A 14,604-nucleotide genomic window follows, 5' to 3' on the forward strand; every position below is an offset into this window, starting at 1 on the left:
AGAGAAGACTGGAGAGGAGGCAGAGGCGTGAGAACAGAACAAGGGCGTGACTCGTAAGAACAGAAGGCTAGGCAGAGACGTAAAGAAAAGAGAGAAATAGAATGGGAAGAAGCAGAGAATGAAGTAAACAAAAATCTATGCAGCAGACAACTTTCTCATAAGAACTTGGAGGAAGAATGAATTTAGAATTTGAGAAAGAGTATGAAGACAACTTGAAAGGGGGAATCACACCAACCCCATATATTCTTATGAATTCAAACATTGTGTCTTTGTTTTGTTTTAATTTTATGAAATAAATTTCTTTAGAATAAGACCACGATAGAGCCAAAGAATACTTTGTTTGATATTTGGTTTATTTTCAATATATTATTTTTCTCGATTTTAATTATTGATTGATGTTGGTTTAATATTTCTTGTTAACAGTTTGATCAACTATTTAAATGTGTGTTGATTAATCACGAATAAGAAGATAATTGATTAAATATAGCAACAAAGACGCCATCAACACATGGTTAAACTGACTAGAAATAGTATTCGGTTTCAGTGTGCAGTTTTAGGTGAAAACTGAAATTCCACAAAGTTTCAATACATTTAGATCTAATTAAATTCAATTAGAAATAATTGGACTATTAGATTTAAATATGTTTATTAACTCGAGGAATCGTTTAATAAATAAATTAAGGATTTCACTGTGATTGTCAAGAATTAAATAACTAATTAAATTTTAACATGTGTCAACATAGTAGAGTTTGATACCGTTGTGTGTCTTAGTTCTTTATTTGAAGTTGAATTGATTCTCGATCTTTGAATCCGTCGTTTTTAATTGAAATTATTTTATTTAATAGTTTAGATTAATAATTCACATATCATCTTTTATTTATTTTGTCTAGCTTAAATTCAGTAATAAAAAATCTAGTAATTAAATATTAATATATGTTAAATCGATATTTAGACCAATCGTCTATTTGCTATAACTTAATATAGTGCACTTGTTATGTTTATTTTCAAACGAAATCGTCGGTAAGTGAGTAATTGGTCTTACATTAAAATTAAAAATAAATAAAGATACAAATAAATATGATGGGACGGATAAGTGTCGGCAAGTCAGGTGCTCTTAGTTTTTTTACTCTTTCACGTGGTTTGTAGACAAAGAAACAAAAATATCATAAATAATCAAAATAAACAAATAAATACATAAGAAAGAAGATAATCAAGAATATGGGAAAAATTTAGAAAAAAGGGATAGGGGGAGACACAAAGAAAAGGTGGGCTTAGGAGGGAATGAGTAATTAGATTTGAGCAGAGTAAGGACAATTTTGACGGAAATTACATTGAAACTTTCAATGGTTGGTTTACAAATTAAAATGATTAGAAGGTTAAAAATGGATGAATGGTCCAATATTTCACCCTCAGGACTGGACTACTGAAGTGGAATATGTGGGGAATCTTTACTGGAATTCCGGCAACGATCTCTGGGTGATCCTTTGACTTTCCCAACTGACAAAATCTTGGAAGAATAAATGATCGAATCGTTCGAGGGAAATCCTACTGGTCGAATGTTCTTTTTCTTTTCCTTTCATTCTTAGTTGGGTTTCCTTTCATATTGGTAAAAACGTTGTACGGATGGAGAAGAAGAACCACTTTTCGTTGGCTGTGGCGGCTCTTATGTTGGCGGTGCTGTTGAGGCTGAATGAAGCTACTATTGTTGCTTGTTCTGGGACTGATAATGAGCAGCCTTTATCAAAGATAGCTATTCATAAAGCCACTCTGGCTCTCAGTGATTCGGCATCTGTTAAAGCAAAGCCTTACGTTCTTGGACTTGAGGTAGGCAAGAAACTTGGTGTTCATTGCGTGATTCGTTTGGTTGGATTTTTTTCTCTGATATTCGAACTGTTTGATCAGCTTTTTATGGTTTGAAGTTATTAACTACATGATCTGGATGTATTTTTTCGACAACTTTTGGTATTGGAAATGTTGAAGTGCATTTGACTAAGCAATAGTTTAAAGGATATACTAAAAAATGAAAAGAAGTCAGCTACTAAACCTTTAAATATGTTGCTAAAAGTTTCATGTTTTTTTTTACTCTTTCTACCCTCACATGATGACTTGAACGCGCCTATTCTTTGAATATTGATGATTGTTGCTTTGTTAATTGGCATTAGTGATGAGAAGGTAACTATTCCTTCAAATAGAGTTTCTTTAGATTTCTTTCTAATTTATCAGAAAGTAACCTTCAATTATAATGGGCTGAAGACTGACTTTGAGTTATTGTGGGTGTTACAAATTTTTAAAATGACAAGGGCGAGCAAAAAATGCCCAGACAAAGAGGACATGTTTTTATGAACATGTTTAATGTTATACGGTGTTTTTTGCTTCATATGAGTGGGCTTTAAGTTGTTTTCGAATATTACAGAGGTCAAGAAGCATTTCACTCAGTGTTTAAAATACAATGATTGTTATGATTGTGATATGTTGATTGCAGGGTCAAGATACTGAATGGGTTGTGGTGGATTTTAGAAATGAAGATCCATCAAATGATGATTGGATTGGTGTTTTTTCTCCTGGAAAATTCAAGTAATACCAGCACTTCTGTAAATTTTCAAGCATTCACTCAAAAATTTCTGCTTAATTATTTTTTGTGCAGATGTTTGTTTTTAGATCTTTTCTTGCTTCACTGATAAGTTGAATGTTGGCTAATCAGTGGATCAGATTGTTACATAGAAAACGACCCAAAGGAACAAGTCCCGTATATTTGTACTGCCCCAATAAAGGTGTGTAAATATACGAGTCATTTTAGTGGGAACTCAAAAATATGAGTAACTATACAAGTGGTGGAGCCACAATGTCAAGTAGAGGGGATGAAACTAAACACTAAAAAAATTGAAAAGTTTGCCCCCTATTGGCCACCTTTCCCTCCACCACTGCTTTATGATCAATTCGTACTGATGCATGATAGGATGCTTGAATGTTACAGTACCAATTCGCAAACTTCTCCAATTCTGACTATGCAAAGACTGGGAAGTCTTCAGTGAAGTTCCAGTTAATCAATCAGCGAGCAGACTTCTCCTTTGCGTTGTTTGGAGGCGGGTTATCAAATGTATCTTAAGTTACTCTTCTTTGAATTTTTAATAATTTGTTTGCAGTTAAATTTAAGGTGTATCTAGCTGGTATGTCTGGGCACTTCTTATATGTTTAACATTTATAGGTTTGTGATTAAAGATACAGTATTGAATATTCAATTGCCAAGTTGAAGCAATTCTCAAAATGTATATATTATGTCTATTTTCCTATACCTGTCTAATGCAAAATCTTTACATCGTTGCAGCCAAAAATAGTGGCGGTATCAAATTCCATATCTTTCATGAATCCTAAAGCACCAGTTTATCCTCGACTTGCTCAAGGAAAGTCTTGGAACGAGGTAAGTCTTCTATAATTACGGGTAGTTTTGGATATTCTTTCAAGAGTTTGTGTTTCTAGGCTGTCACATCGTTGTGACAAGTCTTTTCAAAATAGCAAGCTAAAAGTTTGCCTTAATTTCTATGTTTTCTTGCTCTGCTAGTTGTAGTATCATAGCTACTGGAATTTTACTTGTTCTTTGTCTCCATTTCGTGATGAAATCAAATGTCAGTTCCGAGTTGTACTATGCAGATGACAGTGACATGGACTAGTGGGTACAATATAGATGAAGCGACGCCTTTTGTGCAGTGGGTTAGCAAGGGGCATAAAAATAAGCGGTCACCAGCCGGGACTTTGACTTTTGATAGAAGCAGCATGTGTGGTATGATATATTCACGCAATGAGTTACATTGATGACTATTTATTGCCTTCTTATTTTGTTCAATTAATCTATGATTCTGTTGGTGATAATTGTTCCAAAATTCCTAGCACACATTGCTCAACATATCTTTCACGTGGTTCGAAAATTGATATTCTATCTACTTGTCTATTTAGTAGTTTTTTTTTAAAAAAATTTTGCGTTTTGAATTGTGTGCTGGACATATCTTTCATGTGGTTTCAAAATCGATATTCAGTTTACTTCTCTATTTCTCCATTTACATCGTATTTTGAACTATCTTTGGGAGTTCACTCACTCATCAGCAATATCAATATTAGACTACAAGTTGGAAGTGCGTCCATTTTTCTGGCAACGATATCGTGTTCCAACTCTTGTATATGTCCAAAAGTAGAAGAAATTTACTATTTTAATATTGTTCTTTTAAATTTTAAGATCTACATGTTATAACTATACAGTGTACTGTGATTACAGATATAATGCAAATAAATTGAACATGAATGATGGTAACTGACAAAAATTTTTACAATGGCTGATAGGCTCACCTGCGCGAACAGTTGGTTGGCGTGATCCTGGTTTTATACATACTAGTTTTCTAAAAGATTTGTGGCCAAATACTATGTAAGTTCTGAAAAGGTTATGTTTTGGCAGAACTAATTCCACCCACCCTGACCTGAATTGTTGCAAACAAACATATACACTATTTTGTAACCGCACTAAGTTCTGCAGATACACATACAAGATGGGTCACCTCTTATCCAATGGTTCTTGTATTTGGAGCAAGACATATTCATTCAGGTCTTCGCCATATCCAGGGCAAGACTCTTTGCAGCGGGTCATAATATTTGGTGACATGGGAAAGGTACAGAGTAGGTGTCTGAAATTAACGTGCATTATTTTCCCTATGATCGATGTTAGAAAATTTAAGAAGAGAAAACATTAGCAGTCTTTCCACAGGTGGTTTTCATCACTTGCGGACCCAATATGGTTTGCATCCTTGATCCTTAATGGAAAGCAAATACTCTACCATTTGACTAGCTGGTTATCAGCATCAACTGAATTAATAAATGAAAGCTTTAGTTTAGACGGATGGAATTTAGCTCTGAATAGGCATATTATTTGTAGCTTGTTCCATCATTACCACCATGCACACGAGCACTTTCCTTCATTGCTAAAATCAACTACTTGCACGGCAAATAGTTCACTATTTCATCAAAGGAAGCGTCTCATGTATGTGTGGTGTGGTGAAGTAATAAAACATGTAGGTTATACTTTAACTCATTTACAGGGGGAGGAGAGGCCAACAGGGGGAAATCTCTCCTCTTCTTTCTTACATTATTCTATGTCTATCCATATTTTTCTGTAGTATATATTACATAAATATGATACTTAGCGATCCCTAAACTCTTAACAATCTTTTAATTTAAATTATTTTTTGGCTCAATCACTGCATTGCTTTCAGGCAGAGCGTGATGGTTCAAATGAGTATAGCAATTATCAGCCTGGCTCTTTGATTACAACGGACCAGCTCATTAAAGATCTTGGTAACTTTGACATAGTTTTCCATATAGGAGATATCGCATATGCGAATGGCTATATTTCACAATGGGACCAGTTCACAGCACAGGTGGAACCTATAGCATCAACTGTGCCATATATGATTGCAAGGTTTTCTTCATTTGATTGGTCATACAAGAATTGTTCATTACTTTTTGTTTTTTTTAAAATAAAATTTGATTTATTGTCATATGATAGTGGAAACCATGAGCGCGACTGGCCTGGGACAGGGTCATTTTATGACACCAGGGATTCTGGAGGAGAATGTGGTGTTTTGGCTGAGACGATGTTCTACGTTCCTGCAGAGAATAGAGCCAAATTTTGGTGAGTTGAATTCTTTCATAATTTTGCCTGGTTGAGCGAAAATTCTGTCATGTTTGTTGGGCTGAACAATGACTATTCATTTGATGAATTTGATAGAAACTAATTCTTCTAATACAAGTACCAATGCAGATGGTTTAAACATAATATACACTTACTTTGCATCACAAGGATTATTTACAGAAAGATAACTAGCATAATGTATCACCTGAGACTTCAACTTGGGATTTCCGCCAACTTCAATATGATATACACATACATTATCTGTGCTTGCTACTCTCTTCCTTCCCGCACCTGCAAAAACTAGGTTGTGTTTGGGTTAGTTCTTCAGTGTTTCTGGGAATCTGGAGACGTGGCTTCTGAAATATATTTTTGGTAATTATAACAGAGAATTTGATTTATGTTTTGTTTTGGTTTCTGAAGGACATTTCTATTGTATATCTTATATTATATAGTAATATGTTAGATAAGGAATGTTACATTATGTGTTTAGGATTATAAAGATTTGTGGCTTATGCTGTAACTTTAAAATACAATGTATTATATCAGAATATAGCATAACGGTAAAGTATTTCATCCCTTCTCAACAATTTCATCTACTTGCAACTCATGGGAATCAAACTAGTGATATTGGCTCTGATACCAATTGTAAGACCATTATGTTTTGCTTTATCAATAGCTGATGGTGGTAATGGTGCCACTTAAAATTTTCAAAGTACTAGTAGCAAAGCACGTGCGTTGTACGTGGGTAACGAACTTGAATTAAATATGAATATTGATCATAAATTTTCAAATCAACGTAGACACATAATTTTTGCACAAATTATTCAATAAAAAATATTATTATTTCACAGTTTATATATCATTTCAAACAATTATGATTTAATTTATCCAATTTTTTTCTTGTTCGATATATTTTTCATCTTTTTCTATTTTTCTTACTTCTTTGTTCGATTAAATTCAGCAATCTCATAATCATATCTTATTTCCATTGTTTTAATCATCGAATTTGATGTTGATTAATTTCTTTGATGCTTGCCTTATTTTTTCTTATGACCTTATTTTGTTTATTTGAGTAGTTCACACTTCGGGTCTTACTTCATTTTATTCCCTCTTTTCTTTTTTTGAAATCTCACTTGGTTTCTTCACATCTTTCACCACTATTGACAACACATCATTGTTCTTAGTAATTAATTAGTCTAATTTGAAATGAAACTTGTGATATTTCTTGTTTCGTTATTTAAGGTTCTCTTTATGTTTAAACATATATTTTTCCTGTTAATGAATTAAACTCATACTTCAATAAATTTTCAACTCTCTCATTTGGACACATGCAGAAAATTTACAATCATTAAAAAATTTCAGTCTCATATTGCACTCATATTGTTCTCATTTATTTCATGTCCCAACATATTTATATATTCCACAAAAAAATCTGTTATTTCCAGATTATTATTCTTTCACAAGACGAATGAAAAAAACTACAACCTCAAAACTGGTCTATGTTGTCTTATATTTAGGTTATGTAACACTCTAAATCAAATAATGGTAATTTAAGTTTTTCCTTCAAATATGTTGGATAATTATGTCGCAAAGTAGTAAAAATTTCGATGAAAAAATAATAAATCATCATAAACGAAACATATGAATCAATTATTTGAAATCAGAGGATAGAAGTGCATTTTATAATGTCTAAATACAAATAATAAAGGGTGAAAAAATGAGCACATAGGCAAATCTAAAATATAAATTAAATTTTTTACTTATATAGTTTGTATTTTTAAGAAATGACATTCACTTCGACGCCATAGTCCAATTATTCATGGGTATGAACTTTGATTTACAATCATGTTTCAAAACAAATGAGTGGAAAAAGAAAGGAACTAAGATAATTAAGAATCAAGAAATAACCATATTTTTTAATTTTTTGGAAAAATCATGGTTACATCACATTTTTTCAACATTTTCATGGAATCAATGATATTAAAAATATATCAATTGATAACTCAGTATTCCACTCCAATGTATAATTGTTTAATAATAATAAAAGATAGTCATTGTATATACATTTCCATTTGAATGAAAAACTCTGATTTGAAATCTGAAAAAAGTTAAAAAATAGAGAAATCATAAGAGTCATATAAAGTTTTTTTAAATAATATCAACTTAACACAGCGATAATTAAAAATAAATTAAACAATTTACATATTCAATATCGGAGGGAAAACAATCTGAACACATGATATATAAAGTTTAATTGTTTAGAAAAAATGAAGAGACCATACAATATCGGGTTGATGAATATGTATTGATTAACAAAAAACTAGTTCAAAGTACCTGAATGATTATATGAAATTATTATAAAATGAAAAAAACATGGTCGAATATACCTACGTTATAAGAATAATAAGAATATGCATTGTAGTTGCATAAAAAAACCAAGCAAATTTTTGTCGATAAAATATCACTTATCCGAATGAAATTAAAATTTTTTTACTGCTAATTAATTGTGTTAATTAATTGAAAATATTGTGAAATGAAGTAATATAAATAATTATAATCAGAATTACGAAAATTGAAAAATTTGTGATAAATAATTTACCATGAATATGTTTTAATTTATATAACATTATATTTCAATTGACTCGAATGGACAATATTAAATATTGAATTCATGAACATTTTAACAAAATACACAAACTAAAATAACAAGAAGACATATATTAGAGATAAATTTATTATTTAGGAGAAATATGACAAATCTAATGCATATGAATGCAACTTCATAATTTCAATTTTTGTACAAAAAAAGTTTAATCTATCATTATTTATATAAAAATCTATGTACCAAAATTGAAGAACACACATTAATTATACATAGTTCAATCAAAACAATATACATTAGATTAACACTAATATAATTTCGTTAGTATATTAACTCATTTGACTCAAAAAGAGCTCAACACATTCACATGAGAATGAAAATAATGATCATCATCTACAAAAATTTATTAAAGTTAAATGTGTAAATTGAAAGCACGCATTATTTAAATCTGGTTGTTTTTTTAACATAATTGAAGTGAGAAAACTTCCAAGTTTTCAAAATTAAAAATATAATAAAAAGATTGAACATCGAGATTCGAGATATAATTATGGAATTAAATCGTTTAACCAAAAACAAAGAAAGGAGAAAATTCAAAGTTAAATATTCAAAAAATAACAAAATTATAAAAGTATGTTATAGCAGTAAAAGAAATACGTGTAAGTAGATTGACTAATCTAGTTTTCATTGAAATAAGTTCCATATAACGGAAAACACTTGTCATTCGTTAGTTATTGTGGCATCCTGAAAAGGTCCGGGTCGAAATATGGCTTTCAAATTAAGTTTCGAATTAGTGGACGATGACAGAGAGAGTGGTGATGCCAAGATTGAACATCGAGATGTAACTTTGGAATTAAACCGTCCGTCCAACCAAAAATAAATAATAATGAAGAAAAGTCATAGTTGAATAGTCAAATGACAACTTTCAAATTAAGTTTCGAATTAGTGGATGCTGACAAAGAGAGTGGCGATGCCAAGATTGAAACTCGATATGTAAATTTGGAATTAAACCGTCTAACCGATAATAAATAATGAAGAAAAGTCAAAGTTGAATAGATAAACGACAAAATAATAATAATGATACTCAAATACAAACACAAGGCATACCAAAAGACAAATATAAGGCATGAGGGCAATTTAGTAAACAAACAATGAAAACTCACACTTTTATAATAGATAATAATAGATAAAGCATCCTATGCACCATGATTTTCATAGCTCTATAACAGAACAATGATTGCTCCTCAAAACTAGTGATACATAAAAGGTTAAATTACAAGTATTGATTATGTTAGTAGATATGAAAATGTGTTGCAAGTATATTGTATGAAAGATAATTACAAATGGGATGGATCAATTATTTGTTTATTGGCATGAAGTTACGGCTTATAAGTAACAAGCTTATTGAAGATAAACATTTATGTTCACCGTATTTCATAAGAAGTTGAACATTACAAGTGTCTGGATTGGAACCTTCCTTTTATTAAGATAAGTTTCATCCATTTGCTAATTTTTCAAAGTTAAATCTAATGTTACAATTTTATACACTTGCTCATATCAGGTACTCGACAGATTATGGTATGTTTCACTTCTGCATAGCAGATAGTGAGCACGATTGGAGAGAAGGATCCGAGCAGTACAGTTTCATTGAGCACTGCCTTGCATCAGTAGATCGAAGAAAGCAACCTTGGTTAATTTTTTCTGCTCATCGAGTTCTTGGTTATTCTTCGGACAAGTATTATGGCTTAGAAGGTTCGTTTGAAGAACCTATGGGAAGGGAAAGCCTGCAGAGGCTGTGGCAGAAATACAAGGTGGACATTGCATTTTATGGCCATGTCCACAATTACGAGAGGACTTGCCCGATATATCAGGTAAAATTTTGTTAGTTTCTGCATGATAATGGTTCTTATAATATCTTGAATTATTTTATACAAGTATCATTGTGATATGTGTAAATTACATTGATCCCCCTAGGTATAGCTATAAACTAAAACCAGACCGAAACCAATTAAGCCAAGTTAGTTACTCCGGTGGGGCTTTTTATTCAGATAATTAGATGATGGAGCAACACGATTACCTAGTATTAAATAAGAAAAGTCTTGGTTTTTAGACGTCTTTCCTATAATATTTTTTTTAAAAATTGTATATTTCTAAAAAAATATTTTAAAAACAGAATTACTTCTTGTGTTTAGCTGATTCAATGATTTGATTTTATTTTGTATCAATATGATTAGATATACTGAAACAATACCCTAAAACCAGGTTAAAGTTTTTAAGATAAAAAGGGAAATCAGACCTCTCAGATCCACCCAAACCATTGATATGTCTTTTCGTAGGCTAGAACAGAATACAATTACCTGTTGTGGTGTTTTAATTATGACATCACCTGAAGTTGGGCTAAATTCTCATTTATACGTTTATAATGTTGTAGAAGCAAACTAATTTTTATTTTACTGTTTTTATTTGAAAAGTATTGGTTGGTGGAAATGATTCAAACCTATGGAATACCCTTTTTTTTTGTTTTATAACACTTTCTAATTATGACTTTTATCTGTTTACATCAGATTAATATAGTGTTTTGCAAACAACTCAAGCTTCGACTTGAGTTATGGTAGTAGATGAAGGACAAATTTCATTTCATTTTCGTAGACTTCATAACAAGCAGCACTTTCTTTTTAAACAAAGATAAAATGATAAACTCAAATAGTATTAAAAAATAAAAAAAAAATTAAACTCGAGCTCAAGTACTTAAAACTTGTTGAGCTCGAATCAAGGTGCAAATTGAGCTTCATCTTGACCAAGCTGTTTGCTAATAGCTCAGATCCTCTGCAGACGTAGTTCTATAGACACATCATTTGGAGATGGGAAGCAATACAATTCAGTAGATTTTTGTGCTTCTGGGGAGGAGATATAATTCTAATTTTAGGAAGATTTATATGTGAAAGCCTTTGTTCAGGACTTTGGTTATTTCATTTTGCGATATAGAAGATTGATAATTTTGGCATCTCCGCAAAGGACTCCAATAGTTCTTTTAGGTTCTCCGTGGACTCCTGTGTGTGGAAGAAAATATGCTAACTAGTTCCAATCACTAAGCACTGATCTAATGGCACCACATCCTAAAGTGCCAAGCTTGTCAAAACCTGTATTGCAGTATAGGGACATAATCTCCGGTATTAACATGTACCACCAACACTTCAACTTTTCTTTCCTTGATGCAGAACCGATGTGTGAACCCCGAAAAGTCCAACTATTCAGGCATAGTGAATGGTACGATACATGTTGTGGTGGGTGGTGGAGGAGCCCATTTATCAGAATTCAGTTCAGTTAACACAAGTTGGAGTGTTTATAAGGATTACGACTGGGGATTCGTCAAGTTGACTGCATTTAATCATTCGTCCCTTCTTTTCGAATACAAGAAGAGCAGCGATGGAAAGGTTTATGATTCTTTCACCATCTCCAGAGACTACAGAGATGTTTTAGCATGTGTTCATGATGGCTGTGCATCAACAACGTTGGCAACTTGAATTAATGATACCTACAACAGTAGGAAATAAAATGGCCTGGCTTGTTTGGATTCAGTTTCTATATGTTGTGGTAAAAAACTATTGGAAACATATTTTTGTGAAATATGAAGTTATTTTTGTTTGAGGGAAGGTAATTTTTAATGTATATGCCAATTTGTGTATTAAAATTATCTGATAATGGTGTTCTATGATAATATAAAATGATTTTTAAATAATAAAATATGTTGGATTGAAGCAAAGTGTAGAAAGTAAAATATCTCGAGATGAAAGCCTGACAAGGCAAGGTTCTGAGGACAATTTCTTTTAGGCTATCTGTCACAGAAATTTATTTTAGTGCAAACTATGCATTAAAATAGTGTAATTTATACATTAAATACAACATTCGTCTTTAATTCATTTATTTCAAATCTTATATTTAAAAACCTAAAAGAATTGTAAGGTCTAAAATGCGATAACGTAATTCAACGGCATACAAATCTAGAAAAAATGAAAAATGCTTAATTAAACTATTTTAATTGCATGAATTCAATGTGGTAGACATGTTTAAAATATGGTTTTCTTTTAGAATGCATAAAAATGTGTTTTCAAGGGTTATTTGAGACGCGATCGAGGAACGGAGACCGGAGACCGTAAAAGAAAAATATTTTTATTAAATGATTATTTTTAATTATGGTATATTTAATATGTAATTTTCGAAAATGGTATCTTTTGAGGTGTTTTAACACGTCCAATCGTATTTTAAACCGGTAATCGATTTTTGACTAGAATAGGGACTTTGTGGAGACTTGGCTAATATTTTCGAAAACTTTTCCAAATGAAATATTTTACCTGCTATCTAATGGGCCTATTATACTAAGGTTTTTGGGCCAAGCTTTCCACCAAGTATTTTATGTCAAAGCTTTGAAATTCCTAAGCCCTAAACCTACACAAACTCTCGCCCAAACACTTGGACTCTTCCCTATCAGCCGAACACCACACACACATGCACGGCAAGGAGCTTTTTCACGTCGACTTTGAAGGGGGTAAAACACAGCAAGTTCCCCGTCTCTCTCCGCCAACGTCCCTCGTGTCTAGAATTGTTTTCGTGCGTGTTTCACGCCTTAATCTTCCTTTACTCATCGTTCATACCATACTATGTGTGTTTATACATGATTGCAAGAAAAATATAGTCTTCTTTCAATTATTTTCGTTTTTAGGACATATACATGGAAAATGTGATTTTTCTTGCATGATTCTTGATGTTTATTGATGCACAAAGGGGCTGCCAGGTTAGGGCCATAAAAGGGATGAATTTCAGTAGGTTTAAGGGTCCATAGAGGCATGGCTAAGAGCTGGATAGCAAGGGAAAAGAAGGAACGAAAATTGGGTTCTTTAAGGAGCTAAGGTTCCGGTTTTGGTGGCTAGGAAGGAACAGGTTGTGTGCTACATTTGAGTAGCGTCTAGGGGTCCTAAAGTGGTCTTAGATGGATCAAGGGGCGGCTGGTGCAAGGGCTAGGGCTGAAACCGTGAGCTTGGGTCGCGCAAGGCTTGTAGTTGACGGTTTGAGTGCTGTGGCGTGCATGGCTCGCTAGATTGGTCCAAGTGGGTCTTAAGGGGTTTAGTCTAGGTCCTAGGAGACGTAGAGATACTGATAATACACATAGAGTTAATGGTATTTCATAACTAACTGATTGAGCAGCAGCCCTTAATCCACCTAAAAAAGAATATTTATTATTTGATCCATATCCCGACATAAGAAGTCCAACGGGAGCAACGCTTGAAACGACGATCCATAACAAAACACCAATACTAAGATCAGCTAGAATATAGCTAAAAGGGGCTTAAGTTTACGTCTAAGAAATGTTTATGGGTGTATTTTAAGGTGTTATAGTATGTTTTGATGGATTCGGATAGTCGTTTTAAGGTCCAAGGGTAAATTGAGAAAGTCTGGGTTTCAGGGACAAAACTGTCATTTTACACCTAGAAAATGTTAGACGTTCTGGCAGCGTCCTGAATGCTGTAATGAATGTTAAAGTGTTTATTTTGAAAGATTATGGGATTTTGTGATGGAAAACGATAATGTTAAAAGACGTATTGCATGCTTGATTTAAAAGAAGAATGGTATCTGTGCATGAATTTTTATGAGTGATGGATATGATGAAAGGTTTTGAAGGAGGTGATTTGATTGTGACTAATACGAACACAAATACGAAAGGATATGATGACATGTAAGGCCAATACTCAGTTGACGGGTGAGAGTGTCGCTGATGTACGTCCCCGTCGCCTGGTACCATGGTAATACGTAAGATTGATCATTCGACTAACAGCTGATACAAAAGTCACAATTAAGTATCTGAACTCAATAAAGAGAAACGTATATGCATATGGTGAAAGGAAAAAGGTTTTAAGTTATGCATGTTCATAAAAAACTATTTTATTTTCGTTATTGCTTGTGGATGTATATGTATTACTTGTTATAGCGGTTAAGGTTTGCTGAGTTGCTAGACTCACTAGGTGTGAATGATGCAGGTGATGATGTTTATGATGATATGGGAAGACTTGATAGTTGAACTGGCTGGACTGATGGTGCATATAACCCGATGACCATTGCTAGTTTTTCCGCACTATTATGATTTTAAAGTACTTTGAAGATTTTCATGACTTTTGATGCTTATGAGTGGTTTTGAGAGGATTTAAGATTTTTATGCTTTATTTTTGAAAAATGCTAGTTTTAGGTTTTGGTTTGACGGTTTACTATTTAATATTCTGCATTGCGTTTTGGATTTTCAAATAATTAGTTGGTGAGTTTAATTTAAATGGTGCAATAT

At 32.5% G+C, this 14,604-nt stretch overlaps 1 protein-coding gene across 1 annotated transcript; it reads left to right on the top strand.

The window, feature by feature from the left end:
• Positions 1–1,258: 1,258 nt before the first annotated feature.
• Positions 1,259–11,942, top strand: LOC140987713 (probable inactive purple acid phosphatase 27). Its single transcript, XM_073456349.1, has 12 exons — positions 1,259–1,824; positions 2,483–2,574; positions 2,702–2,771; positions 2,975–3,097; positions 3,326–3,418; positions 3,649–3,778; positions 4,333–4,414; positions 4,523–4,655; positions 5,256–5,461; positions 5,549–5,674; positions 9,835–10,144; positions 11,492–11,942. The coding sequence occupies exons 1-12, from the start codon at positions 1,624–1,626 to the stop codon at positions 11,795–11,797; spliced, it is 1,872 nt and encodes a 623-aa protein (XP_073312450.1). The 5' UTR covers positions 1,259–1,623; the 3' UTR covers positions 11,798–11,942.
• The last annotated feature ends 2,662 nt before the right edge of the window (positions 11,943–14,604 follow it).

The sequence above is a fragment of the Primulina huaijiensis genome, chromosome 11 (genome assembly GCF_012295235.1).
Source record: "Primulina huaijiensis isolate GDHJ02 chromosome 11, ASM1229523v2, whole genome shotgun sequence".
Taxonomy (NCBI): domain Eukaryota; kingdom Viridiplantae; phylum Streptophyta; class Magnoliopsida; order Lamiales; family Gesneriaceae; genus Primulina; species Primulina huaijiensis.